This window comes from Haplochromis burtoni, unplaced genomic scaffold (genome assembly GCF_018398535.1).
Source record: "Haplochromis burtoni strain Fernald_Lab_line unplaced genomic scaffold, NCSU_Asbu1 Contig_374, whole genome shotgun sequence".
NCBI lineage: Eukaryota > Metazoa > Chordata > Actinopteri > Cichliformes > Cichlidae > Haplochromis > Haplochromis burtoni.
This window is the reverse complement of record NW_024582735.1, coordinates 567,453-593,961: the sequence shown is the minus strand read 5'-3', so window position 1 is coordinate 593,961 and position 26,509 is coordinate 567,453. Positions and strand designations below refer to the sequence as shown.

Below are 26,509 nucleotides of genomic sequence, written 5' to 3'. Positions count from 1 at the left end.
AATACTGGGTATAATAAAACATGCGTTTTAGTAGTCAGAATGGTAGAGGGGCACCGGTACTGGTGTTGATATACTGCAGCTTTGGTGTGGCTGGATCACAGCCTCACAGTGACACCTCTGGAAGAACCTCCTGTTCTGGAGAATCATTGCTTTATGAAACAGTTAGTTAAATAATTGGATTTTCAAAGAGACAATTTAGCTGCTTTTGTTTTATTTTATTTTCAAGCTACACATATGAGGATGAAGAGGGTGTGTTTCCAGAAAGCCAGTTTGTCTTTGATTTGGAACTTCCTTTGGAGTTTAAGCCCATAATAGGGGATGGAGAGGTGCAGGAGTTTTACCTCCTCCCCATAGATAAGGTTAGTGTTTTTCTCATACTATAATTTGGGAATTCAGCTTCTAGGAGCCAGTACTGCATGGGTTGAGATATAGATGACACAAAGATATAAAATATAGCATCTTGTTTCAGGTGAAGGAACTGCTGGCCACTGATGACTTCAAACCCAACTCTGCCATGGTAGTCTTGGACTTTCTCATAAGACACTCGTACATTGACCCTGACACAGGTTTGTGGGTGTTTGCAAAATGTCCACAGTCAAAAAACCAGCTCACTGCCTTAGTTCTCTTTTTGTTATCATTTCAGAGCCGTACTATCAGGACTTTGTGACAGGACTCCACCAGATATTATAGAAAGAAGATGAAGATTAAACTCACTGTGCCTGAGGCACCATATGTCATGTGGTGCCAACATTGTTGTTCACATTTACAGTTGCAAGAAACATCATAAAAATGTGAACTTTTCTTTAGTGTTTCTTTAGAAACACTAAAGAAAAGTCATACACTTTATTGTACAACATGTTAATATTAAATATAGTGAGTTATTATATTTCACAGGTGTTTTTCATGCAGTTTTGTTCAGTGGGCTCAGCCTGATAACTGCAGGTGAGTGGTTCAGAGGATGGCTGAACCACATGAGTGCTGGATTTAAGAATGACATGTAAGAGTTATCATGCACAACACTTTGCAGGTGTCATGCAGACCTCAGAGTAAATATGCTCTGTATTATCTCTAGTCATAGTACGACCTTTTAAGTTCAAAGTGCAATATCAGTTTCTGCACTTCAACCCATTAAATGCAGTAATCATACTTGATTCAAATCTAGTCATCTCCTTATATACTGCAAGTCTATAGGATAAAAATATAGAGAAGAAAAATATGTTATGTTATTCTTTTGAGTATGTAGAGCTCAAAGAGAAGATAAGCAACCTCATTAGAGTAAAGCACACATGGATATTTGCTGTGTAGGCGGGTGGTTTGTGGGATCCAGCACTGGTCACATAAACCTGACAGAGCGTGGAGCTGTGTTTGGTACTGCTGAAAAACTGTGTACACAGTGATATATACGACAATATACACATATAACACTCCAAAAGAAGAATGTTTTGAGATTCCTCACAGCAATAAAGTGGAACTTGCGAGTTCATCTTTATTTATTGGTGCTTTCTGTTGTAAAATCTTAAGAGTGTTCACTGGACCAGTCTTCATCACAGGTTTTTCTACAGTTGCTCGTGACACTTGCACAGTAACGAAGAACAACTTTGGACCAGTCCTTCTGCGAGGTGTTTCAGTTCATCAACAGTTATGGAATATCTTGATTATAAAATATCATCGCATCATGCTACACCACCTCATGTGGGTTAAGCACAGGCCTCCCTGATTTTTTTTTTGAACAATTCTGATATTAATTTACATCCATGCTTTGGGTAATTTATCTTATTTCATCAAACTGTCCTAAGATTCAACTTGTGAATCGCTCGCTAGATCCAGTGCAAATAATCAGACTCATTGATTCAATTTATTGTTCCTTTAATGACTGTAAAGCCTCAGATGTACTTCCACTTGCATGCCCACTAGTGTCAGACTTTAAAGTAATGACTCCTCGGGGTCTCCAGTTGTCTGTGTCCACAATGGAATATATTTGAGGATGAAGAGATCAGGCGTTGATCCCAAAACATGCTTCCTCCACCATATGTCAGTGTTGGGATGAGGTTTGATGTGCAGTGCATTGTTTTTGAAAAAACAGCAACAGTCATTTTATCCGCTGAACTGCTAAACTGTAAGGTTTTTAGAATGGCTTTCATAACCTTCTCCAGCCTCTCTGCATCTCTCTGCATCTAAAGCCCTTAAATGTGGGGCTCACACACACTTACATCATAAGTCTGCCAAGTGTTGGCCAGTAATTACACTGTGGTTTTTATGTTATTTTTCCTTTGTGAGGCAAAAACTAGACTCATTGCTTATCTGGAATACTTGAATATTATAACAGTTGAATGTTTGCAGTATGGAGTTGGGATTAAACTTGGCTATTGATGAGGTTATAGCATCGATGGGGAATATGTTCCTGTTATACGTTTGCAGACACATGGACATCTACACAGACCATCATGCTCACCATCTTGAGCCAAGACTTGGACACTCTTAAGTGGGTAAGAGGACAAAACACATGAGAAGTGACACACACAGCAGATTTGGTCATTCTCAAATGTATTTCCTTTAGAAAACTTTACAAAAGACTACTGGATATAAAAGAATATTTTGCTTACAAATAACCAATCCTATAGAAGATCCTTGCATTTTGCATTTCAGAATTTGGACATTGTGTGTTTTTATATGACACAGACATTTGAAGCTATGTGCAAATAATACAAAAGTAAGCTGATGGAATATCCCATAGTTAAAATAGCATACAATGGAATGCAGAGCAGGAAAGAAAAACAAAACATATAGGTACACTATAAATGTTCAAACTTGTACTTAAATAATGAGTTACATATTAGCCTCACAACATGCTTTAAAGTAGCATAATGTAAATTTCCAGAGCCCTAATTCCATCAGTACAACACAAAGATATTAGAAGAGAAACACTGTTCTTTACCAAGTGTGTCCAGTCTTAAAAGCCTTCTAGTTACAGTCTAACTGTAGCACTGATGGAATTAGTGTTGTAGAAATTGTACATTATATTAACTCTTCAAGACAGCAGGTGAACAAGACCGGATCAGAAACATGGAGGTGTCGCATTAAAACTGGAACTGCTCGACTCGAACACAATCCTTTCTTCTATAAACATCCACTCCTCTGTGTCAGAGGTACACCGAGGCCTCTTTAATATCTGACAGTTAACAAAAACTCTGTTCAGGATCATTTGCCTTTGTTAGCGCTTCTATAGCCAACTACATACAGTGTTAGACAGTCCACATCAGTTTAATGACTTGAAAAACAAAATCGAGCAATCAAATTTTGAAAAGTTGTACAAAACACTGGTAATTTAATCTTACACACAAGGTCTGGCATCACACAAAGTCCTTGTTTTGAAAGAGAAGCGCAGACTTTTATTTTGAAAAACAAAAAGTCAGAAATGAACCACAGTCTATGACTACATCATACACAACTAATGTAATCATGCATTACTGTAATTTTATTGGAATACCTGTATTGGAGTAGAAAGGCCGATTCTTAGCACAGTGTTCCAATGGCATGTTGTTACTAATTCAAGTTTATCATGTTAGGAGGTTAATTCATTACATTTTTAAACTTTTAGCTAGCTGAGTAACTGAAACATCATCCTTTGTGTGTTCAACCATAATGTGTTATGAAAGTGAACGCTATTGCATGCAGGAAACTGCCCAGAACATTGTACACAATATTATTCCCTTTATAGAACAGCCCAACTGAGCAGCAGGCCAAATACATGAGTCTGCTGTCTGAGAACAACACCTGTTAAACACTAAACAACAAGAGCTGAGAAGCAGATCAGGAACGCCTGCTTAAAAACAGTGGGGAAAAAAGACACCACCTTATAAAATGAATAGAGGGGTAAAGGTTTTGAATCCATTTTAAAATTATTTTGTTTTTAATTCTCTTAATGGTTTTGCCCCTGAGCTGCTTCACCCTTACATGCCATCACATGCTCTTACATCAGCTAACCAGGTGCTTTTATAAATCAAAAGGAGACCCAGCTTCTGCAGCTTTGGCTCCCAAAATGTGGGATGAGCTGCCTCTGGAGGTCAGGCAGGCTCCATCCCTCACTGTTTTTAAAACCTGTTTAAAAACACAACTTTTAACTCACACACCTGGCTTTTAACCCAGTGAGAGTTGTCGTCTTCTTACCCTTTGTATGTACTTTTACTGATTTATTCTTTTGTTCTCTTATTTTCTGTACAGCACTTTGGTCAGCTGTTATGTTGTTTTTAAAGTGCTTTAGAAATAACGTGGGGAAAAAAGAACAGATGTTGGACAGAGGAAGTCAGGGAGAAAGTTTTATGAACAGATAAACCTAACAGAGGTATTTGGGTCAAAAAGAATATTTCTGAGACAAAGACTGAAGGATCATGGACGTGTGCCTGCCACCTGTCAAGTGGCACTTTGTAAAAGTTTTGGAGGTCTTTGGGGTGAAGTGGGAAATTCTGGGAAATTCAGGACAACATCGGATCCTGTGGATGCAAACTGACTGCAACAGCACAGTGAGCCATAGAATGACTCTAAACTATACAGAAGCAGCTGAGAACCCAGCACAGTCATTGGGTCTCAGTCCACTCTCACCCACATTAAACTGGGAGCTTCTGGAAGAATGAACTAAAATGTCAGCAAACTGACAGTAGAATGCTGGAAAGACTCAACTATTTTTGCAAAAATCATTATTTCTAACTTTTTAATATCAATAATAAAGAATAAAAGTGTGATTTTTATTGAATTATTTAATTTGACATTTGGCGACTTGTACTTTTGAGCGGTAGTGTGGATTTTGAATGTGAACCTGCAGCGACAGGTTACTTCATCATCATAAAGGAGGAAATCAGGTCTGTATAGAGTTGGTTGGTCATTGCAGAGAAATAAAGGAAATGACAAAAGTACAGACTAATAGGATGTTAACTGAAAGAAGCGCCACAAGCCAAGTCCTCCAGAAACTTGTTCATATGGTACACAGCTGTGAATGTACTGAACACCTGGGATGGATCAGTTCTAAAGATGGGCTCGTGTACAGACCATCAGGCTGCAATTTAGAATAACGGAGACCACTTCATAGGTCTGGAAATCCCAACGCACCTCTTTAAGAGAGATGGTTCCTTCTCTCCATGTTCTCTTGATTTTAGGTTTGATGAATCCAAAGATATGATTACAGATTAAAGGCAGATTAAACCTTGGACATGAATGCTTACACTCCCCTTTTGACCTAGTTTGATTTTCTCCCTTATTCCTGAAAAGGCCCCATTCAATTCTGCACAGCATGGTGACAACGTAGAAACAGGAGGAATGATTTTGTTGGCAAGGATCCTTTCCTCCTGTCCTCCCTAACCTGTGTAACTTGACACTCTATAGCAGAAGGCAGCCACTCTTTCTGCCTCGTTTCTTGGCCTGTAGCGCCGCCCTGGTGGCCATCTCAAACACCTCCCTCACACCATCCTTCGTCTTGGCTGAGCACTCCAAGTAACCAAAGGCATTGATCCGGTTGGCCATTTCTCTCGCCTCCTCTGACTTCACAGGTTCCTGTTTGGGAAGAACAAAACCATGAAGGAAAACCAGCTCAATCCAATGAAAAAGAAGAAGTGAAATCATTATTCGACCCTCTGTGGGATTTATACGTTTGCTCACTTAGAAGAAATGAACACACTCTAATGTTCATGGTAGATTAATTTTAATGGAGATCAGTAAGAGTAACCGAAGGTCCAGAAACAAAAAAAAACATTTAGCCCACAGATTACAATCAATCAATTCCAGACACTCCCCATCTGAACTCTTTACTGTAAATGTATAAAGCACACCTGTCCACAGTATGGTATATGCAGAAGCCTGTCTTAAGTTTACCAGTAAATCATCAAGCATGCCGGAACTAATTTCTGATGTGATCAACACTAACGGTGGAGCTGCTCATGACCGAGTTCATGTTTGGACCTTTGATTTCTGTTTTGGGGGGTTTTACAGGGTTTTTTTGAGGTGTGGTCCTAAACTTTTGATCAGCTGTAAAACAGCCTGTTTCAGTTTAAATGTTGTTTTCAAAAATAATTGTTTTGTCTCACTTCCATTTCTTCATGTTGCATTTTGAAGCTCTACTTGGAACCTTGTTAAGATCCAACCATGCAAAATATGATTTTTTTGCTTTGTTGACAACGCTGCAAACCCTCGGCCTTCTCTCAGTGAGCTTCATGCTGTAGTCACCTGAAATGGTTTCACTTCACAGGTGTGCCTGTCAGGGTTCATTTGTTGCCTTCTTAATGAGGTTGGGACCATCAGTTGTGTTGTGCAGCAGTCAGGTGGTACAAAGCTGACAGCCCTATTTGACAACTGTTAGAATTCATATTATGGCAAGAACCAATCAGCTAAGTAAAGAGAAACAACAGTCCATCGTTACTTCAAGAACTGAAGGTCAGTCAGTCTGGAAAACTTTGATTGTGTCCCCGAGTGCAGTCGCAAGAACCAAACGCTATGATGAAACTGTCTCACATGAGGACGCCCCAGTCCTCTGCTGCTGAGGACACATTCATCCGAGTCACCAGCCTCAGAAATCACAAGTTAACAGCAGCTCAGATTAGAGCCCAGATAAATGCCACACAAAGCTCCAGTAGCAGACACATCTCTACATGTTCAGAGGAGACTGTGTGAATCAGGCCTTTATGGTCAAACAGCTGCTAAGAAACCACGACTAAGGAAAAGCAACAAGCAGAAGAGATTTGTTTGGGCCAAGAAACACAAGGAATGGACATTAGACCAGTGGACATCTGTGCTTTGGTCTGATGAGTCAGAATTTGAGATGTTTGGTTCCACCCGTGACGCAGAAATGGTGAACAATGGTCTCTACATGCATGCACTGTGAAGCATGGAGGAGGAGACGTGATTGTGTCAGGGGGCTTTGCTGGTGACACTATTGGAGATTTATTCAAAACTAACGACACACTGAACCAGCATGGCTACCACAGCATCCTGCAGCAACATGCCATCCCATCATTGATTTTTCAACAGCACAGTGACCCCAAACACACCTCCAGGCTGTGTCACGGCTGTTTGACCAAGAGAGTGATGGAGGCCTGGCCTCCACAGTCACCTGACCTAAACCCAGTGGAGATGGTTTGGGATGAGATGGAGCGCAGAGTGAAGGCAAAAAGACCAACAAGTGCTCAGCATCTCTGGGAACTCCTTCAAGACTGTTGGAAACCATTTCAGGAGACGACCTCATGAAGCTCATGGAGAGAACGCCAAGAGTGTGCAAAGCAGGAATCAAAGCAAAGGGGCTGTTAGGAAGAATCTAAAATATCAAACATGTTTTCAGTTATTTCACACTTATGTGTTCATTCATAGTTTTGATGCCTTCAGTGAGAATCTACAATGTAAACAGTCATGAAAATAAAGAAAAACCATTGAATGAGAAGCTGTGTCCAAACTTTTCACTTATATCACACTTTATATCAAAACAAAAGTTAGTAAATATATTTGTCTTCATTATCAGTGGCTGCAGCCCTATAAAAAAACCTAATGAATGTTAGTGGAAACTGTAGTAGACTAAAGGCTGACACACAAAAGTTATGGACATTTTTGTCATTAGTTATGTTAGTGTAGTGTTTGTGTGGTGGGATTAATATGAAACTGTATGAGTGCATGCCGTCACTGACCTGTTTCATTTTAGCTAACTCTCGGCGCGTGTGCTCATCATTTCGCAGGTCTTTCTTGTTTCCCACAAGAATAATGGGCACATTGGGACAGAAGTGCTTCACTTCTGGAGTCCACTTCTCCGGAATATTCTCTGCATCAGGTACAATGTGGACAAGGTAAACATGCAGCAGATATAAAAGAGTTTTTTCATTTTTTTTAATGAAACCAACAGAAACAGACTCACCTAAACTGTCAGGGCTGTCAATGGAAAAGCACATGAGGATGACATCTGTGTCTGGATATGACAGAGGCCGCAGTCGGTCATAGTCCTCCTGACCTGCTGTGTCCCACAAGGCCAGCTCCACCTGCAGGGGAGGGACTATAGTTAATTCCTACTACACACACCAATTCTGCTTAGGGTCATCAAACACAGGCCCATTTTTATCATGTAACAGCATGCTATGAAGACAGGTGGATGGAAGCCATTCAGGCATGTATGTAAGTGCATGAGGTGTAAATCATTGATTAGTGTTCTAGCTTACACAGAGTCCTAAAATCGAGGGCATGAGAACTCGACTGATGAAGGTGCAGACAAACTTAAGGGGGCGACAGTAGAGAAGAAAAGAGCAGCACAACCCACCAACCTCTTGGTGACATCTGCCCCCAAGATCCTTGTTTGAGGAGGCAGACATTCTCTCAAGATTAATGTGATCTGCAAGTAATTTCTATACCGAGTAATGCATTGATAATTGTTTGATTTTGCATTCATAGATAGTTTGGATGGACAGACCTCGCTCCAGTTTTACAACTGGGAGGGAAATGAATTCATTTTTGTTTGTTTTCTTGCTAAGCTGTAAAATTATGACCCGGCTCCAGATCATGTTTTGCTTGATCAGTCAATCCAAAGCGTGAGCCGCACAGATACTGCAGGTGAGATGCAGTATTACAGAAATTCAGTTTGAAAGGGTATGTACACGAGTATGTACAGTTAGATATAAACAGAGATTTAAAACTGGTAATAGGAGGTGGTTAGTTTGTGATGTGCCTCATTATGCTGAACTAAATTCATTGCTCTTGTATCGAAGTTTGACTGGCCTTAACACTTTGCATACAGCAGGTAAAATAAGTATTGAACATGTCACCAATTTTCTAAGTAAATATATTTCTAAAGTTGTTATTGACAGAAATTCCTACCAGATGTTGGTAACCATCCAATCCACACATACAAACAAGTCAAACCACTGATGTCCATAAATAATGTATATAATGTAAAATAAGCTCTTTTAGACCTTTACAACCATACTGATGGAATGGGTTACAGGAGAATTTCTAAACTACTGAAGGATCCAGTAAGTACTGTTGGGGCCATGATCTGGAGGTGAAAAGAACATCATTTTACCATCGACGAGCCACGAGCAGATGCTCCCCACAAGACTTCAGACAGAAGAGTGAAAAGAATTATCAGAAGAGTTGTCAAAGAGCCAAGGAGCACTTATGGAGCTACAGAAAGTTTGCTGAACAACATTTAAACAAGCCTGTGAAATACTGGGAAAGTTAGTCTGGTCAGATGATACCAAACTTGGTCTACAGACCATGCTGGGAGGTCACAACATATCGCCCCACAAACACCATACCAACACTGAAAATTGGAAGTTAGAACATCATGGTGCGGGGATGTTTTTCAGCATACGGCACTGACACGCTTCATGTCACTGAAGGAAAGATGAATAGAAAAATGAACCGAGACGTTCTTGATTAAATCTGCTGCCATCTACCAGGATGAAGGGGGATATTTCAGCAAGACAACACTGTTAACGAACCTGTCAACTGGTTTCAAAGAAAGAAAATAAAGCTGTTGAAATGGTCCAGCCAGTCACCTGACCTGAACCCAACTGAAAATCTTTGGAAAGAACTAAAGGTCAGAGTTCATAGAAGGGGCCTATGTAACGTTCAGGACTTGAAGACTGTTTGTGGGGAAGAATGGACCAAAATCACACCTGAGCAATGCATGTGACTAATACTATCTATTAGTGGTAGACTGCCATGTTAAAATTATTTATTGTTAAGCTTTACTCAAGGTGTACTTAAAGTCAACTCTGAACTTATTAACCACAGAAATCATCCGTGTGGCTGCATTTTGTGCAGGTGGCTGACCAAAAAGTTAAAAGCAAATTTTGCAGTAATGAATATCACAACTCTATCAGCTATATCGATATTAACATTCATAAAGCTATCCAAGATAGAGAAAATAATTAAAGCTAGTTTCAGCTTCAATATTAACATACATACATCAATCAATAGTTACAATATAATGTGCTATTTATGAAATTGGCTAGTGTTAAAGTACTTTAGATATGTCCTGTCTTAAAACTCTTAGCCTCACACATAGCACACACACTGCTATCCTACTGTGCTACAATAAATATAAAACAATCTGACATTTATTGTTAGAATGAACAGCTTACCTGTTTACCATCCACCTCAATATCTGCCACGTAGTTTTCAAACACTGTAGGCACATAGACCTCAGGGAACTGATCCTTGCTGAACACTATGAGGAGGCAAGTCTTGCCACATGCTCCATCACCGACTATCACCAGTTTCTTTCTGATTGCCGCCATCTGAAAAAAGTCAAAGTACAGAATCCATCAGCCAAGCTAGAGATTTAAATTAACACAAAGGTTTATTGCCAAAGACAAACTTGTTAGGGAGAGTGGTTTGAGCTCTTGTGAAAACACAAAATCAGGGAAATAAGAAATCTGAAAAGGTGAGAAAATACTACGTAAAACTAAGAAGAAAATAATGTGTGCTTGGACAGAGCTGAAGTAAGGTCCCTAAAATGTTTGCACATTTCTCAACAATCACAAAATAACTTCAACTGTAATGTTTCATCACAGCTTATTTTGAACGTTAGGCAAAACAGTTCTAGCTTTTGTCAGTTGTGGTTATTTCCTGTCTTTGCAGGTAGAGTGCCTGATGAGGACATTATTAATGTCCCTCTGTAACTAAACCAGACACAACTGTATCAGAGAGCCACTGCTTTGCCTGAAAATGGAATGCAGGGATTTGTAAAACATTTAAAGCCTATAGGCCCGTTCACACACTCTGAAACACATTCTTTTCTATTGCTTGTGCCGCAAAATAATGGTTTCCTGCAGAGTGTGAGCACTCACACATGTCATGGTCAATCCTCAACAGTTGAGCTTTGAAAACCGTGCGTTGTGATGTATGTTTGTAATACCAAAAAAAAAGAAAAAAAAAAGTGTACAGCTGCATGAAGTTCAACCACACAATGAATGAAAACATGGAAGAAAAGTTTATCCAAGTTTGAGAATTATATTCCAAAACATCCTTTAAGGGTCCCAAGGAGGAAAGTGGTGCTGAATCATATTTTCCCTAAATTAGGCACAACACAGGTTTGTTAAAAAAATAAAATAAAGAAGCTTGCTGTATCTAGGTAGGTGGACTAGTTTTTAAATACAGCAGGTAAAATAAGTATTGAACATGTCACCAGTTTTCAAAGGGAATATATTTGTAAAGGCGCTACTGACATAAAATTCTTCCCAGATGTTGGGAAACATCCAATCCTTTGTGGATCGGATGGTTCCCTGCAGGAAAAGACTTATCAGAAGTGTCGTCCAAGAGCCAAGGACCACCACAGAATTTGAAGAATGTTTGTGTTGAAGAATGGGCCCAACTCACACCTGAACAATGCATGTGACTAGTTTTTCCAGACAGGAGGCATATCGAGTCCCAACCTGACATGCTGCTATTATGCGTTCTGTATCTTAGCTGTTCCTAGGACTGCGCTCTTCTCCTGGAAAGAGGTCTCAGATGTTGTTCCTGGAATGTGCTGGATTCCAGGAACAACACTCACCAGGTTTTATCCTGGTACTGTGTGTTTCACAGTTTCCAGGGTCCCTTTGCACAGTCTGTAACTTGGGTCCTGTCAGCTGTGACAGCCGCCTTTATGGATCTGGTGCTTAGATCCATAAAGGCATGTGCCATGATCACAGCCTCTGTGCTGTCCTGTAGGCCGGCCTCTTCTAGGAACTGGTAGGATTTCTTGATGTCATCCACTTCCTTCATCCGTCAATGGTACATCACACGCAGGGGCTCAGTCATCCATACTTCCTCTTCCTCATCACTCTCCATCTTCAGCTGTCTTAGGCATTCTTGGAGCAGCTAAACTCAGGAGGTCATCTTCCTGATGTATTTCGAATGCGTTGTTTCATCAAGGATTGCAGTTCTGACACTTACTAATCCTCACCTTGCCTGTTTCCATTGCTTGCAGAGGCTCGAAGAGCTTGACTTCAGGTGAAGACCTGCAAGTACTGTGAGGAGTTTTTGTTATCAGTGACATATCTTCTACTGCGGCTACCTTACTAGTGGAGATGGGCATTAGATGAATAGTCGGCGATATGTATTGATGGCTTGGATGTTACTCATTTTGGTCAGCTAGCTTCCAAGATCCGTAAAACAAAAAAAAAAAAGTATTTATTTATTGACTGATTGATTGATTGATTTGCCTATGAGTAAGTTTGCTAATAATGATGGAGCTAATAGAAGCAGTCAACAGAAAGAAAAATAATAGCGCTGCTTTAACAGCACCCTCATTCATCTGTGAGCAAATGCCCCTTCCTCAGAGTGCGCCCAAATGCTTGTTGATGGAGCTGCAGAAGCTGGTGATAGCCTAGCATACTCAGCCGGATGGTGGACACGTACATGCTCATGTAAGTTAGCCGTGTTTGAGCACTATACGTCTGCACAAGCGGCACACCGCTTTGGTTACATCCTTAGGTTTACCTCTGTCATCTGGTTTAAAGCCAAAGAAATCCCAAATTGGCGACTTTATATATTTTTTTAGTGCTGTCAGCGTTAACGTGCCATCATCACGACCAACGCGATGAACAATTAACTCATCTGGAGCGCAGAATGAATTAAAATCCCTGAAATGTCTCTATCAATGCATTTCAGCAGTTAGTCCAAAGTTTGTTCATTCTGTGCTCCAGATGGGTTGAGCGCATTCAAAATTTTAATCGCATTAATCGTGATGACCGCATTAGGGCTGACAGCCCTAATTTTGGGGGGAAATTAGTTTGTCCATGTTTGGCCTTCTTCTGTATTGTAAAACATGCAAATCAGTCCATGATTACATTGCTCTGCCCATCAAAAAGTCTGTGCATGTGCAAATATATCGCCCATTGTCAATTTTGGGAAGTTCACAACTGTTCCAAGTGTTCTTTATTTGTGGATAATGGCTCTCACTGTGCCCTGGAGTCCCAAAACCTTAAAAATGGCTTTGTAAACATTTCCAGACAGATGTCAGTTACTTTGTTTCTCAACTCTTTTTGAGTTTCTTTAGACTTTGGCATGATTTACTTTTTGAGATCTTTTAGCCTACTTCACGTTGTGACACAGGTTGTAAGCAATTTCTTGATTAAACTGGCCTGACAGTAATCAGGCCCTGTGGTGAGTGAAACTGAATTCAACTCAAGGGGGCCAATAACTTTTTCCCCACAGGGCCAGGTAGTTTGGGGTTTTTTTCCCTTGATAATTGAAATTATTAAAAACTAAATTTTATTTTTCAACTTTCCAAGTTATTTTGGACCAAGCTGCCTTTTTAGAAAAATGAATCTACTGAACTAATCTCTTACATAAATAATTATGAGTTTTGCTAAAAGCATTAATGGACATGTTTTTATTATATATGACAACCATGTCTAAAATGAAACTTCTTATAGCAATTTTGGGGTGTGTGTGTGTGTGTGTGTGTGTGTGTGTGTGTGTGTGTGTGTGTGTGTGGCAATAACACTGAACACATCACTACACAATAAAGTACAGTTATGATAGTTAAGACCAAGTTTCTGTCCTTTTGACTAAATATGGCACCCAATATAAATACGTTGGCTCACAAATGCCACAATTTGGCTTTTAAATTGTCTCGATAAACCCATTCAAGCGCTGTGACTCTTCTTTATCCAAAGCAGTAATTTCAGGATGTATTTCTGTGACATCACTATTTCCTGAAGGTTCAGACGTCCGCTCAAACGCAGTTCAGTAAAGGCAGACATATTTTGAGTACATCGATCTCCTAACTAACTTTACAGTTATACTATAAACGACTAGTCTTTTCTGTAAATACCTGTAAGAACCATTAACTACTTCACAACAAAATAGTTTACCGTTATACACTGCTGAGAGTTTAAGCCTCGGTTATCTGGGGATTTTGTAATATTATGCTGCTTTAGAACTTCACTTCCTTAATGATACGTGCCTCCGATGGAGGGGCACTTGTAACTCAGCTCAACGCTGTTAAAATGAAGTTACATAAAACTTGGCACGCTAATGTTTCCTCAGTTCTGAAGTAGCCCGTTGACCTCTTTAGGTCACCAGAGTGTCGGCTAACTTCTACCTAGCTGCAGTTTCCATTTCGTCTACGGAAGCTAATCATTAGCTTGCTAACTTTGCTTACTTCTTCATGATAGCTGGCCTCTTGTCCACCTAAACACACACACTTTAGAGAAGGAAGCATATTACTTGATACCAGTTTCAACGCTAAGAATTTTAAAAAGCAAAGGGAGATTCTGAGCAATCAGAGTTTTACCTTTTTCCTGCGAGATACTCGCCTTTCTTTAGTTTTCCTGTCAGAACTAACAGTCCCGCCCCCGAAACCGCTACGAGCCAAACCACATACTTTCAGCCAATAGGATACGTTGAAGTCATGAGTGAACGGCAACTTAGCCAACCAAAATAATATATTATGAAAAGTCATTGTTTAGCCCTAACCGAGAGGCTGAAGGTTGTGCCCCTGAGTACAGCCTCCCAGGGATGTTCGTGTTTAGAGCGCAGTTGGTATATAAAGCATTTATCTATTAAATTATATGAAACAAGGTTAGCTGACACCCACAGTATCCCCTTCATCATTTCTGAAGTTCTATGTTATTGATTCAATATACTGAAGGGTCACCGCTGATAGCTCGTGTTGCAGATGTATTACCCTGTATATTACCCACACAAGTTAAAATTCTGGAGAGCACATATGAATTTTTTCAAGTGAGTCGGGGCACTGAAAGTCAAGACTGTGATGAAACATTTCATTTATTTAATAAACGGTATATAGTGTTGCATATTGTTATTTTTGATGAGGACTAAATTGAAAAGAACGTGCATTACTTTTGGAAAACTTCATGGTCATAAGAAAAATAGGAATGAACAAAATCATCCATCCATCCATTCGCTACCACTTATCGTTTTCACGGTCGCTGGGCGCTGGAGCCTTTCCCAGCTGTCTTTGGGCGAGAGGCAGGGTACACACTGGACAGGTCGCCAGTCTGTCGCAGGGTTAACACATAGGCAGGAACAAAATCAGTCGTGCATTTCATTACTTTATAATTTAGTTGTGTGCGTTTATCTGTATGTGCTATCATACACTGACATCATGATGTGTAACTGCAACGTTTGCTGATTTTTTATTTATTTATTTTTTGTTCCATCATTTTTTTGCATTTTTTTTCCTTAGCTGATGAATGTACCCATTTACACTGTTTATAAAACATAAAAGTTTGGAGGAAGAAAAAGTGGCTGCCTATTTAACGATCTTTAAGAGAACGAAAAGAAAGTCACACATTAAACATTTCTACTTTTGGATGATTCAGTTTGTGACACTGAATTTAACAACTTGTGGGTGTGTATTTCTAAAAAAATAACAACGTATATTCAGTATTATGTGGACTGGAGCCGGCGTATTCAAAATTACACACATCACTGTACAAAATCACGCAGATTTTAAGTTTTGTGATTACGTGGTTACGTAATACGTTTTTACATTGCATAAGCCAATAAGTGACAAGTTGGTGAATACAACGTTTGTCATTGGCTGGTTCAAAACAGTGGCAAATTTAAACGCTTCCGTTGAGCGCTGCGCGGCTTGTTTGTTTTCCCTTTTAGTCGCAGTGAGCAAAGACGGTGAGTTTTTGCAGTCATTTACATTATTTATTGCTGCCTTATTTTCAGATGTAGTTTTTTAGCTCACTAAAAAATATATAGTGTTGCATATTGTTATGTGTATAATGGAGTGAGTTTATAGTTGGATTTATGTTAATAGTACCTTCTCGTGAAGACGTATGTAACGCTAGCTCGGCAGTTGTTTCCTTATCAGCAATGTTACCGTTTATATTCTGTTTCTATGAAGAAAAAGCGACTCGGAACCGCAATTGCAAAGCTAACGTGACATTACTGTGGGATAAATTCTCGTAGGAGACGAGAAGTAAATGCTTTTGACCTTTTCCAGCCAGTTTGGTCTGTTGTCTTGGCTAACACGGCCAATAGTCTCCCATGAAGCCATAGCGATAGAATGCAACCTAGCCGTGGTTTATGTGGGTGCAAGTCACCTCAGTTTGGTTGTTGCAAATAAAACTGTTTTTTGGCTGAAAGATTGATAATTTGAAGTTTGCAATCTTCGTAGTTCCCTGTTTAGTGAGTTGTCGAAGAAATAACCTGAAAACATGGCCGAGAACGAGTCCGGGGATACTTCGGAGCGCTACGAGTTTGATGCCCCGTCCCACGTCGTTGACTTCAAAGAACTAGTGAATGCTGAAACCGACGACAAGTGGTTTGGTAAGTGTCCTCTGTATATCTTTATCCAACAATATGCATTTTAAAGGATACCCTGCTGGGCATACAGCAAGTGGGTGTTGTTATGGAGGGCTACAAAAGCGGATCTAACAGACAGCGATCACTTTTTGAAGAAGGCTTTTTGGTGACTTGTTTCTCAAAAACTTGTGTACGTCATTCCTACCATTTTCCAGTATCCTTTATCTTAGGATGTTGGCTAACAGTTTTAACCAAAGTGTCCACTCGCAGGTCATATTGTCATCTCCAAGTGTTTTGAATGTAGAGAGAGAGTTTAAGCTGAGGAGGTAGAGCAGGTAATCTTTAGTTGGAAAGTTGGTGCTCTGATGCTGGGCTGTTCCAGTCTGTTTGCCTAATATCCTTGGGCAAGATACAAACCCCGGGTTTCTCTCTGATGCATCCATTGGGGTACTAATGTTTGATATTTGTTGCTTGTGTGAATGGTTGAATGAGGTGCTTTTATAGAATGCTCAGAGCAGAAAAGCGCTGTATATGAACCAGTCAGTTCCTCATTTTACTATTTAATTTCATATTTACAAGAGCTTCAGTGTCCCTGCATATTTATTTTAAGAGTGTTGTATTATATATATATTAAAAAAAGATCTGTTTTGTAGCCTGTGTGTATCTTTTACATTGAAAATGAGTTTTATTGAAATTTAGTCCAGTTTTTTAAAATTCAGATTTGTCATGTTGGGTATTTGGTGACTGTGGCGTTCATTTACCTGTGGGATTCCCAAGTACTTTTAACTTTCTTTGATATCTGCAATGTTGCCTTCTGGTAGTGCAACCCACTCGATTCTGACTACCCCCCCTCTCTTTATTACCGTCCAACGACACATCTGCAATCTGGATTATATAGCTGTGTCACTACTGTAGATCCTTGTTGTATAGATCAGTGAATCAATGCCACGTTCACTCCTTGAATACAGCTTCGTGTCCTCCATGAAGCGAAGGTGGCTCCATTCTGTAGTCTGTATCCCTAGAGAGTCTTGTTAATGGTCGGGCTGAGGGGGTTCAGGCCTGTGAAGAACAGCAGTGGGGACAGAGCATCTCATTGGTAAATCCCAATTTGTGCTACAGGCTTGAAGTTGGCCTCTAGGTGCTGTTTGCCACATCCCCATTGAATTCCCGATGATGTATATAAACACACACCAGTGATTGTTCTTGGAATGGCAATGCATTGTGGTTTGTTGCCTCATAATGGTTGCAAAACCAAAACAAAGACATCAACAGGGCCCTATTCCAGGAAGCATGTTCAACAAACTGTCACAACTAACTGTGAGATTGGTAACTCTGGCATTCTTCTGCAGAGTAGGGTCTCCATTGTAATCCAGAGGACTAGGGAATATTACCACGTGTTAGTCCTGACTGCGGTGTTTTTTTAAAATGTTTTCTAAAAACATTTTTTGTGCATTTATGCCTCTATTGGATAGATGAGCAAGAAAGTAGAGAGTAGGGGTGACGACATGCAGCAAAGGGCTGCAGCTCAAGCATGCGTCGCTGCACTCTGGCCATGTGGCCAATGGTTTGCTGGTCTCTCACTGAGCTAACCAGCACATCCTGGCTGTGATATTTAAAATAGGAGGGAGGAAGAGTAGTTTTTAGCTTGGGTCAGATCAGCAGCACTCGAGGTCAACAAACTACTATAGTGTCTTTTTGTTTAATGGAGTTTGATCCTCTATTTCATGGCTATTCAACTAAAAAGTTATTTGGGCTAGATTATTATTATTTATTTTTTTGTAGAGATATTTTTGCAGCCAGTAGCAGCAGATCATGATAAATTTCAAACCAACACAAATGTATTGGAAAAACAAGTAATGTTTATTCACTTTGTTCCTTTTAAATCTGGTGACCGCTCACAAATGCACACCTAAAGGTCCATAAAAAAAAACATTAAATGAGCTATAACTGAATAGCGTCTGCAGTAGTAGCAGCAATACTTTTTCTTTACATTTGAATTTATAAAAAAAACAACATAAGTTTTGATAATTCCCTTTCAAAATAAAATAAATATTTTGGTGACTTAGACACATCTTAAAGAGCATTTAACAGAATTTAAAAAAAGAACAATCAATCCTATCAAATGCACAAACCATAGCAGTAACACATATGAATACAACATTTACTGCTGCACACTGAGGGAATACAGGTTTGTTTTAAATCAACACCTGTAATTAGGCATGGCTTGTTAGACATCCCACATTATGTTGATATGTAGGCTACAGTTACCTCTTACATTATTAATGGGAGACGTGACTTTTTTCTGAACAAGAGCGGCAACTTTTGGCTCGTAAGATGTCAGTGTAATCCAAAGGCAGTGGTGAAGTGTCAGTCAGTGAACAACGAGAGCTGCTTTTTATTGAGTTCATGTGTGAAAAGCTTGATTCACGTGTGTACGTTGACCCAAACAGAGGATGAAGATGACGACTGCTACTGTCTTAACATTAGGGAACTGGTGCCATGATAGCTTAATGTTTACAACATCACGCTGCATGTTGCTAGCCTACTAGGAGTGTTGCATTCACAGTCTACACTATGCTGTAGGGGGGGAAAAAAATTCTGCCAGGACCACAGGCAGGGACACTCAGAGGTTGCTTCTGGGCTGCATGTAGCCCGTTTGCCACCATTTGAATAGGCTTGCTCTATTTGATCATCAGTCCTGAGGATTTGACTGAGCGTTCCATTTAAAGTCAGACTTTATTAGGTTAATGTTTTCTTTTTCTCCTAAACTGGAATGGCCCCTCAGGTGGGATTTCTAACTAAAAAAGTGGGGCTTTACAATCGAATCTGTAGTGTACTAGTGACCAGAATTGAAAAGTTTTGACCATCGAATCTCTCGTGGGCAGAAGTGCACGCTGTGGGAGAAAGTGATCATCTTATCACACCTTCGAGACCGGACCAGCTGCATCTGACAAGTGATGAGCCTGAGCATGTGATGTTGTCTCAAACAAACACTGACGGTGACTCTGGTTAGTCAACACCCCCGTGCATCTTTAGTCATTATTTTCTGTCCTTGTAACTTGGTTAATGTGTGACTATCTGTAATTGTTTTTATGTTCCAGGTCCCAGCATATCAGCATCTCCACCTGCAAACATTGTGACGTCCTGGGGTGCTGAACGTCGCACACAGAACGATGTCCGTTCAAAGCAAAGGCCTGTTATTAAAGTCCCTGCACAGCCACGCAGGTACAGTTGATGTAGTTGTTACTTTTGTGTAACCATGTGAAACTTTCACACAAAAGGTTTCTTTCCCACATGATGCACTCAGTAGAAGACTTGTTGGGTTTTGCCAAAGGGGCTGTACACGAGACGGCACTCATGAAATTCTGGCATCCAGTCATTCATTGACAGTTTCCTGTTGTATATCATTTGTATTAAATAGGTTCTACACAAACCCTACATGATAAATATGGACAGATAATTTATTGATCCCACGAAGAAAAGTGTTTTGTTACAGCAGAACGATAAAAAGTAAAAATAGTGTGCAGTACTCTTTGTACCATGCAGAGTCCAAACCTTAAACACTGCAGCTTCGCTGTCTGATCCAGCCCCTGTGTAAAAACACGATGGTTATAGAACAGCATCTGTGTGTAATCGGTTCAAGTTTGAGAACTGCTTCTGTTCTAATTTATTTTAGAGTTTCAAAGCGTAAAGACATGACCAGCGGTCCAGCTGCACCACCATCAAAGAAATGCAAAGAGTGAGTATTAGAAGTATCCTGTCATCATTCTAAACCTGAAAAAGCTGAGAGTCCAGCACATGCACACTTTCTACCAGTTAGAAAGCTAAGAAACCATCTCTTCACCTTCAGCTTTTTTCTTAGAGTTTTCAGTTACAGCGGTTTAATGTAGATGTCCTGTTGCCCAAAAATCCAGGAGTGAGCAGCTGACTTCTGGGTTTGGTCCCCGCAGGAGTGAGCGGCTAAATTCAAAGAGAGAACATCAGACCCACGCAGCAGCTTCCACCTCCACACTCACAGAGTAAGACTGTGCCTTACACCTTTATCTATCCTTGAATGTACAATGAGAAAGAACTTGAAATTAATGTTAAAATGCTCTCGGCTGGAAATGTTCCGCATTTGTGTAGAATGATAAAGTAAAACTGGCTCATATATATTTACTTCATGGTAGAGCGAGCGGTTTTAAGACAGCTAAAAATAGACGGCAGGTTCCAAGTTTGTAAGCAGGACGGAGGGTGAACTGATACTGGTAACAGAAGGAAGGCTGGAGAGTATAAAACTAGAGAAAAGGATGAAAATCAGATATTTGTTAGTCTTAAAGTGGTTATAAACAGAGAATCTGGACTTGTGAGAAGTGTGTTCAGTTTTCAGTCACTTGACCTGACTCACTACCCTCGTGGGTAAAACATTATTCATGACTGTAAATATTAGACGGACTGCTTGGATCATCTGTCCATGGAGGGAAACTTTTTCGGGGACCTGTGATCATACTGTGCAGCTTTATTTGAATCCCTGAAAGTAGTGATGTCTCTGTGAGAGTCTCACCAGTTTGGTCACCACCATGTAGCTTGTAGAGCACCCCTCACCTTACACTGCTGCCAGGATTAAAGCTTTGAAAGCAGGGACAGATACACGCGTTTTGGATCTGGCTGGGTAAATAATGGCGCCGTGTCGGAGGGGAACAACAAATTGTTCATTGTTAAAGCAAAGGTAAGCGCTACATAATGGCTAAAAGACCCACCATACATTAATCTTGTGTTTTGTTACAGTGTATGGCCAGAAAATTTGCATTTGTCACATTAGTGTCGTGTCATAAGTATTTTTCCATTGTCAGGTAAATCATTCCCACAGTGTAAATGAGCTGCTACTGACAGCCCGAGTTATTGTGGAGAAACGGGGATTTGTGTGATTTGGCGTGTGGAGTGGGGTTAGAGAGTTGGTTGGTCTCCAGCTGTTTGAACTCTCCAGCCCGGTCGTTTTGCTTACTGCTGCAGTATCAGTCACTCCTGTGTGCGGCTGTTGTTGAGGCACAGGTAACCGCTGCAGAGTTCTCCTCCTCATGGACGGGTATCAGGCGATACAGCCACATCAGGCCTCACAAAAACAGGTGTTTATATAGTTCTTCCTGCCTTTGGTTGGTTCTTAGCAATCTGTGACATTGTCGCCTCATTGTTTTGAAAAAAACAAACAAACAAAAAAAAACAGATGACTACACTAAATGTCACAAACCCCTCACATCAGAAAGCTCGTCCTGTGTCGCTCTGCATCCGTCTGCTGCTGCCAAGTCACTTCTAAAACGTTCCCTCTTCCCTAACAGCCAAATGCCACAGACATTTATTTTGTGTCAGAGTAGAGATTTTATGTATACCTTATTTGATTTTGACCTTTGACTGTTCTTTGACTGACATTTGTAAAATGGAAACCAATGAGCAGTTTATTTTAAACCCTTTTTTCTCTTTTGATTATTGCTCATAAGTAAAAATCATTTCTTGTCTGATTATGTGATTACCGGTAATTGACAGGATAGGATGCTTAATAATTACGATGATCAGTGGTTGCAGTGCATGAAGTGCTTGAATTTCTCTTGTTCAGGTTTGTTCTGAGTACTGGGCTGACCTCCAGTACTCACATTGTAGGAATCCTTCTTTAAGACAGTACCCCACCCAAACATGTGGGAAGGTGGATGATGGTAGCAGGTGTAGTGTCTGGGATTTGGTGTAGATGAGTCCTTGAGCTTGAGCCAGTCGGGTTTTTTTTGGTTTTTTTTGTTTTTTTTTTTGTTGTAGGGTCATGAAGAGAACGTTGACATGTTGAGCCTCTAAATGAGAGACGGGGGTACAGATGTACGTTTACTAAAGATTAAAGTCTACAAAAATCTGTGACCCGCAGGCCAAGCACCTCTGAGGAGCTGGAGCTGGAGCGCATCAGGAACCTTCAGAAGGAAGTTGCTCTTCACCGGAAGAAGAATGAGGCCAGCTACAAGGCTGCTCTAGCTGGGAGTGAGTACATGATTCAGACTGTGGTGCTACAGCCAGTAGTAACACTCTAACTCTAGAACTGCCAACGGGTACGTTTGACCCATTTTGGCATTTAAACAAAACGAGCTGTGAAAAATAAAACCCCATCTTTTTTTTTTTCATCAGCCTGTGTTTCCAGAAATATTCCTAAAATTTGTTTGTTTTTTTTGGTGAATTTGTTTTTTAAGAGGGGAGAAATAGTACGACCACTCATACTCTGAACTGTCAAAGATGTCATTGTGACCTATAGAGACTAAAGTAAAATGAAAGTGTTGCTAGGCATGCTGGGTGAACTGAGCAGTCAAGTGTGTGGAGAGAGCAGTCAATCAGATGGTGAAGCAGATGTGTCAGAACTGAGCTGCAGTGTGGGTGGTGCTTCAGGTCCAATCAGCAAAGACGATGTGAAGGAAACGGATGAAACTTGACTGTTTTACTTTTTATAGAAATTAAATGTTTCTTACATTTTTGTAACCTGCTCTGTGCAGACAATGAGTTGATCGGTCTGTTTAACAGTGTTTTCACACCTCTATTTCAGCACATGTACTACCACATTTTTAACTTTTCATAATGTTCTTATTCAAGTAAATTGTTTAGGTGTCAGTTTTATGTGTTGTACCCTTTGTTTATTGGTTTATTCTCATGTGCATTTTTAAAGGATCTGAGATGACCCAGAAGCGCTGTCTTTGCCATTAGTGTTGTTGCAGGTCAAAATGACTCCTGTTAGCAGTTCTGATGAGTTTAGAGTTCTGGGGGTTAAAAGTGTTCACTTTACTTGTTTGGTTTAAAAAAACCAAACCAAACCACAGACCACTGTCATTTCAGATCCACCACCAAAGAAGACGTTCCTGTCTACAACTGTGCCCAAAGACTTCCACTTCAGTACAGATACCCGTGTTAAGTCCTCCACTTCATGCAACACAGAGAAGGAAGTGGACTTTGTCAGTCAGCTTCGCAAACCGTCCTCCCCAGTAAGTGGCACAACTTGCTTTATTGCCAGTTCATTGCAGCCCACTATAAAGTAACAGCAGCTAAAAGAAACGTGATGAAACATCTGCATATTAAAGCTAAGGTGAGATGGGGAAAAAAACCCTGATTATACTTGTTTTCAGGCAAAGGCTCGGAAAGGTGCCACAGTGCCCAAACCTTTCAACCTGTCAACAGGCAACAAGAGAAAGGCGGAAGAGGCGAGCGCTTATGTGCCCATGGCCCAGCAGATCGAGCAGTTCCAGAAGCGAACCCCCACCCGCTACCATATGCACAGTCGTAGAAGTCAAGAGAGAGGTGTGGTGCATGCTGACTCTCTGTGACACTCTTCAGATAAGGGTTTAAAGAAACATTATTGCAGGTTTTCATTGTATCTGCGTCCTGTTTCAACAGGACCCGCCACAGCAAAGGGGAACCACCTGAAGCTCACTCAGCCCCACTCGCCACACCTGATGACTCGTCAGAGGAGCCGGCCGCCTACTGTTAAGTGCTCTGCTGAGCTGGAGGCTGAGGAGGCGGAAAAACTTGCAAAGTGAGAAGCTTTGCCTTTTCTGGTTGGAGGTTCTTGTAATGTGCCGTCACTTTGTGTTGGGAAACGTGGTTTCACAACAGATTTCTGGTGTTTTGCAAAAAACGTTGTATTTAAAGTGTTCGGGTGACCTGATCCAGTGCTAACTAAGCAAAAAGGAAAGTTTGAAGCCTAATCTTAAAAGTAGAGAGCGTCTGCCTCCTGAATCCAAACTTGTGTTTGAGGGGAAGGATTTTAAATCAGAATCTGGAGCCACTAAAGAGAAGCCAGTGTGTGCTCTCTTACTTTCTTGTCCCTGTCAGTACTTTTGGTGCAGTATTTGGCATCAACTGAAGGTTTTTCATGCAGTGTTTACGGCAGCCTGACAATAATGACTTACAATAGCATAGAAATAATAAATGCACTAAGATGTTTCAGATGAGCCATTGTAAACTTCCTCCTTTTGCTAACACATGGAAAATGTGGCATTGCAGGGTTTCTTTAAGGACTGTTATTATACAAAATACAGCTGATTATTTAGGAGTCATGGATCAGTATGTGCATGGCTGCAGCTTCAACAGTTACAGAGGCCAAAATGCTGAAATGTCTTGATTGATGTCACGTGTTTTTGCCGCTACAGTTGTAGTTTGTGGCAGAAGCTACGTTTGGGTCACTTCACTGTGACAGCGTTACATTTTGATCTAGTGACCATTGACTAATGTTGGCTTTTAAACGCAGCTTTAAAATCAAGGCGCTGGAGCTGAACAGGAAGATACTGGAGAGTGCAGAGGACCTAAAAAAGCCAGCAGTGAAGGAGCCCACCGTACCCGAAGGCTTCGAGCTGGAGATTGAAAAAAGGCTCCAGGAGAGGCAGGCCACAAAGAAGCCCCAGGAGGATGACGAAAAGCCCCAGAACTTTAAAGCCAAGCCTCTGCCCAAAAAGGTTCTGGAAGGAGTTGTGGTGAGTTTAAACACTGATGAGTTTCAAAGTTGTTTTTTCATTGCAGAAAGGCAGATTTTACTGTGTGGGAATACTGTTTTAAGAATCCTCTCATCAACAGGGACTGCCAGAAAAGAAAGTTGCAAATCCGACTGTTCCCGAGTCTCCTGCCTTTGCCCTCAAGAAGAGAGTTCGACTAGATCGCAAGGTCGAGGAGGTAAGGACGTGTGTCTTTGCTATGGCTCTGTGCACCATCTACTGCAGCTATACCCATAAAACTGTCTTTGTCAGGTCAAGCAGCCGTCACCAGTTAAGGCCCCCCCAGTGCCTCACTTCGGCCTGCCCTTTCAGCCCCGGCTACCTGAGAACCACCGTGTGGAGGTCTGTCCTTTCTCCTTTGAGCAGAGGGAGCGTGAAAGAAAAGCCTTGAGAGAGAAAAAGTTGGAGGAAAAGCGAAACGAAGAGGTAGTCTGACTTTCAGTCTGTCGTCGAGAGTTTCACAGTACAGAGTTACTGAGTGACTCTGTCGCCTGAATATTTTCCAGATACCACAGTTTAAGGCCCAGCCGCTGCCTGACTTTGACAGTGTGGTCCTGCCAGAGAAGAAGAAGCTGGAGCCTACCAAGCCTGAGCCTTTTAGGCTGCTTCTGGATGAACGGGGAACTGTGAAGAACAGTCGCTGGGAGCAGATGGTATGATGGGATTTTTCACTTTATTTTCATTTTTTTATTTGAATAACACTCACAACATCTGTACCTCACAGGTGAAAGAAGAACAGAAACATCAAGAGGAAGCAGCAGTATTTAAAGCTCGGCCCAACACCATCATTCACAAGGAGCCTTTCAGGCCCAAGAAAGAGGCCCGGCCTGCAGTGGGTAAGGACGCTCAGTTTAGACTAAAACAGATCCTTTGTGTTTATTATCATTGCTGTGATGCATGATGGGAGGTTGCAGCTGTATAGAGATTGTCTGTTGTGCTGTTGTCACATCTCCTTTCCTCAGCTGAATGCCACATTTTCCAAAATGTTCAAATGACAGTCTGACAAACTATAAAGCAGTTTATGCTTTATAATTTCTCTCTCTGAGGAATGTCAATGACAAATATGAGCGTTATATTGCTCTTAGCAAATCAGATTACCTGGAGACTCCACCTAGGCACAGAGGTGTTTGCTTCAGCTGACATGTAGAACGCTGCGATACAGCTGCAGCCACATGTCTGCGCTTTGTTGTTGCTACGAGTATTCAGTGCAATTATCAGAAAAGTAGTTTTGAGTTTGATTATCAAACACTGGAGCCACATTTACTGGCTCTTGATAAATATCTCACTATTGTCTGATTGATCTAAGAATGACTAATGGATGATAAAAGTAATGGGCAGGTGCAGCGCTGGTGTTGAATACTGTCTGAAAATTGCATGTGTCTTGAAGAGTGCTTCAGCTTTGCTGAGGCTGAACCACTCTTCAAGGTTGTCACTCACTGTGTCCTCTGTCTTCACTGTCATCTGTCACTGCACTCTGAAGGCAATAATTCTTCCATAGTTGTAGAGGCCTTTGAACTGGCAACAGAGCGGCGTGCCCGAGAGTGGCAGGAGTACGAGCGAGTGACCAGTGAGAAGGAGGTTGTGCGGGCGCACATGGAGGCAGAGCAGAGACGAGAAGAAGAGCAGAGACAGAAGGAGGAGGTTGCCCGGCTGCGACAAGAGCAGGTAACTGCAGAAAGTATCAGCAGCGCCTGGTGCTGGTGTGTGTAGATCTAGAGCTACAGCCCCCAGTTTTGAACAAAGACTGTTAACACAAAATATATGTATGTATGTATATATATGTATGT

The 26,509-nt window shown here is 40.9% G+C and overlaps 3 protein-coding genes across 7 annotated transcripts in view; 2 read left to right on the top strand and 1 right to left on the bottom strand.

The window, feature by feature from the left end:
- Nucleotides 1–226: 226 nt before the first annotated feature.
- LOC102299553 (nudix hydrolase 20, chloroplastic) lies at nucleotides 227–3,396 on the top strand (the record flags this gene model as incomplete). Its single annotated transcript, XM_014340470.2, is given in 3 exon segments — nucleotides 227–359; nucleotides 470–566; nucleotides 644–3,396. Coding segments are annotated over 3 exon segments (277 nt in total), but the record flags the coding sequence as incomplete, so codon positions are not given.
- On the bottom strand, nucleotides 2,528–14,361 carry LOC102299026 (rho-related GTP-binding protein RhoA-C). 2 transcript variants are annotated; one of them, XM_005943453.3, is made up of 5 exons: nucleotides 14,249–14,361; nucleotides 10,107–10,262; nucleotides 7,886–8,006; nucleotides 7,662–7,792; nucleotides 2,528–5,544 (listed from the first exon to the last, which is right to left on the bottom strand). In XM_005943453.3, the coding sequence occupies exons 2-5, from the start codon at nucleotides 10,260–10,262 to the stop codon at nucleotides 5,371–5,373; spliced, it is 582 nt and encodes a 193-aa protein (XP_005943515.1). In that variant the 5' UTR covers nucleotides 14,249–14,361; the 3' UTR covers nucleotides 2,528–5,370. The 2 variants fall into 2 exon arrangements, with proteins under 2 accessions (XP_005943515.1, XP_005943516.1); XM_005943454.3 differs by having other exon boundaries at nucleotides 14,271–14,292.
- A 1,140-nt stretch (nucleotides 14,362–15,501) lies between these two features.
- Nucleotides 15,502–26,509, top strand: part of tpx2 (TPX2 microtubule nucleation factor) — an 11,821-nt gene continuing 813 nt past the window's right edge. Inside the window, exons 1-16 of one of the 4 annotated variants that reach the window (XM_042229020.1) lie at nucleotides 15,502–15,609; nucleotides 16,109–16,260; nucleotides 19,125–19,244; nucleotides 19,338–19,461; nucleotides 19,913–19,975; nucleotides 20,151–20,255; nucleotides 22,124–22,233; nucleotides 23,074–23,219; nucleotides 23,361–23,532; nucleotides 23,629–23,767; nucleotides 24,482–24,704; nucleotides 24,805–24,900; nucleotides 24,975–25,148; nucleotides 25,229–25,375; nucleotides 25,447–25,558; nucleotides 26,203–26,387. In XM_042229020.1, the coding sequence (XP_042084954.1) occupies nucleotides 16,149–16,260; nucleotides 19,125–19,244; nucleotides 19,338–19,461; nucleotides 19,913–19,975; nucleotides 20,151–20,255; nucleotides 22,124–22,233; nucleotides 23,074–23,219; nucleotides 23,361–23,532; nucleotides 23,629–23,767; nucleotides 24,482–24,704; nucleotides 24,805–24,900; nucleotides 24,975–25,148; nucleotides 25,229–25,375; nucleotides 25,447–25,558; nucleotides 26,203–26,387 (2,028 nt within the window). In that variant the 5' untranslated portion in view covers nucleotides 15,502–15,609; nucleotides 16,109–16,148. Of the gene's footprint in view, nucleotides 15,610–16,108; nucleotides 16,261–19,121; nucleotides 19,245–19,337; nucleotides 19,462–19,912; nucleotides 19,976–20,150; nucleotides 20,256–22,123; nucleotides 22,234–23,073; nucleotides 23,220–23,360; nucleotides 23,533–23,628; nucleotides 23,768–24,481; nucleotides 24,705–24,804; nucleotides 24,901–24,974; nucleotides 25,149–25,228; nucleotides 25,376–25,446; nucleotides 25,559–26,202; nucleotides 26,388–26,509 lie in introns of all 4 variants that reach the window. The other 3 variants (XM_005943457.3, XM_005943456.3, XM_005943455.3) reach the window with 3 other exon arrangements.

What these genes read in the sequence shown, in the direction of transcription:
- LOC102299026 (XM_005943453.3), bottom strand. Translation starts at nt 10,262, where the DNA reads ATGGCGGCAATCAGAAAGAAACTGGTGATAGTCGGTGATGGAGCATGT. An exon ending in TTGAGGTGGATGGTAAACAG is followed by an intron (nt 8,007 to 10,106) that starts GTAAGCTGTTCA and finishes CCTCCCCTGCAG; the next exon opens with GTGGAGCTGGCCTTGTGGGA. An exon ending in AGTTAGCTAAAATGAAACAG is followed by an intron (nt 5,545 to 7,661) that starts GTCAGTGACGGC and finishes CTTCCCAAACAG; the next exon opens with GAACCTGTGAAGTCAGAGGA.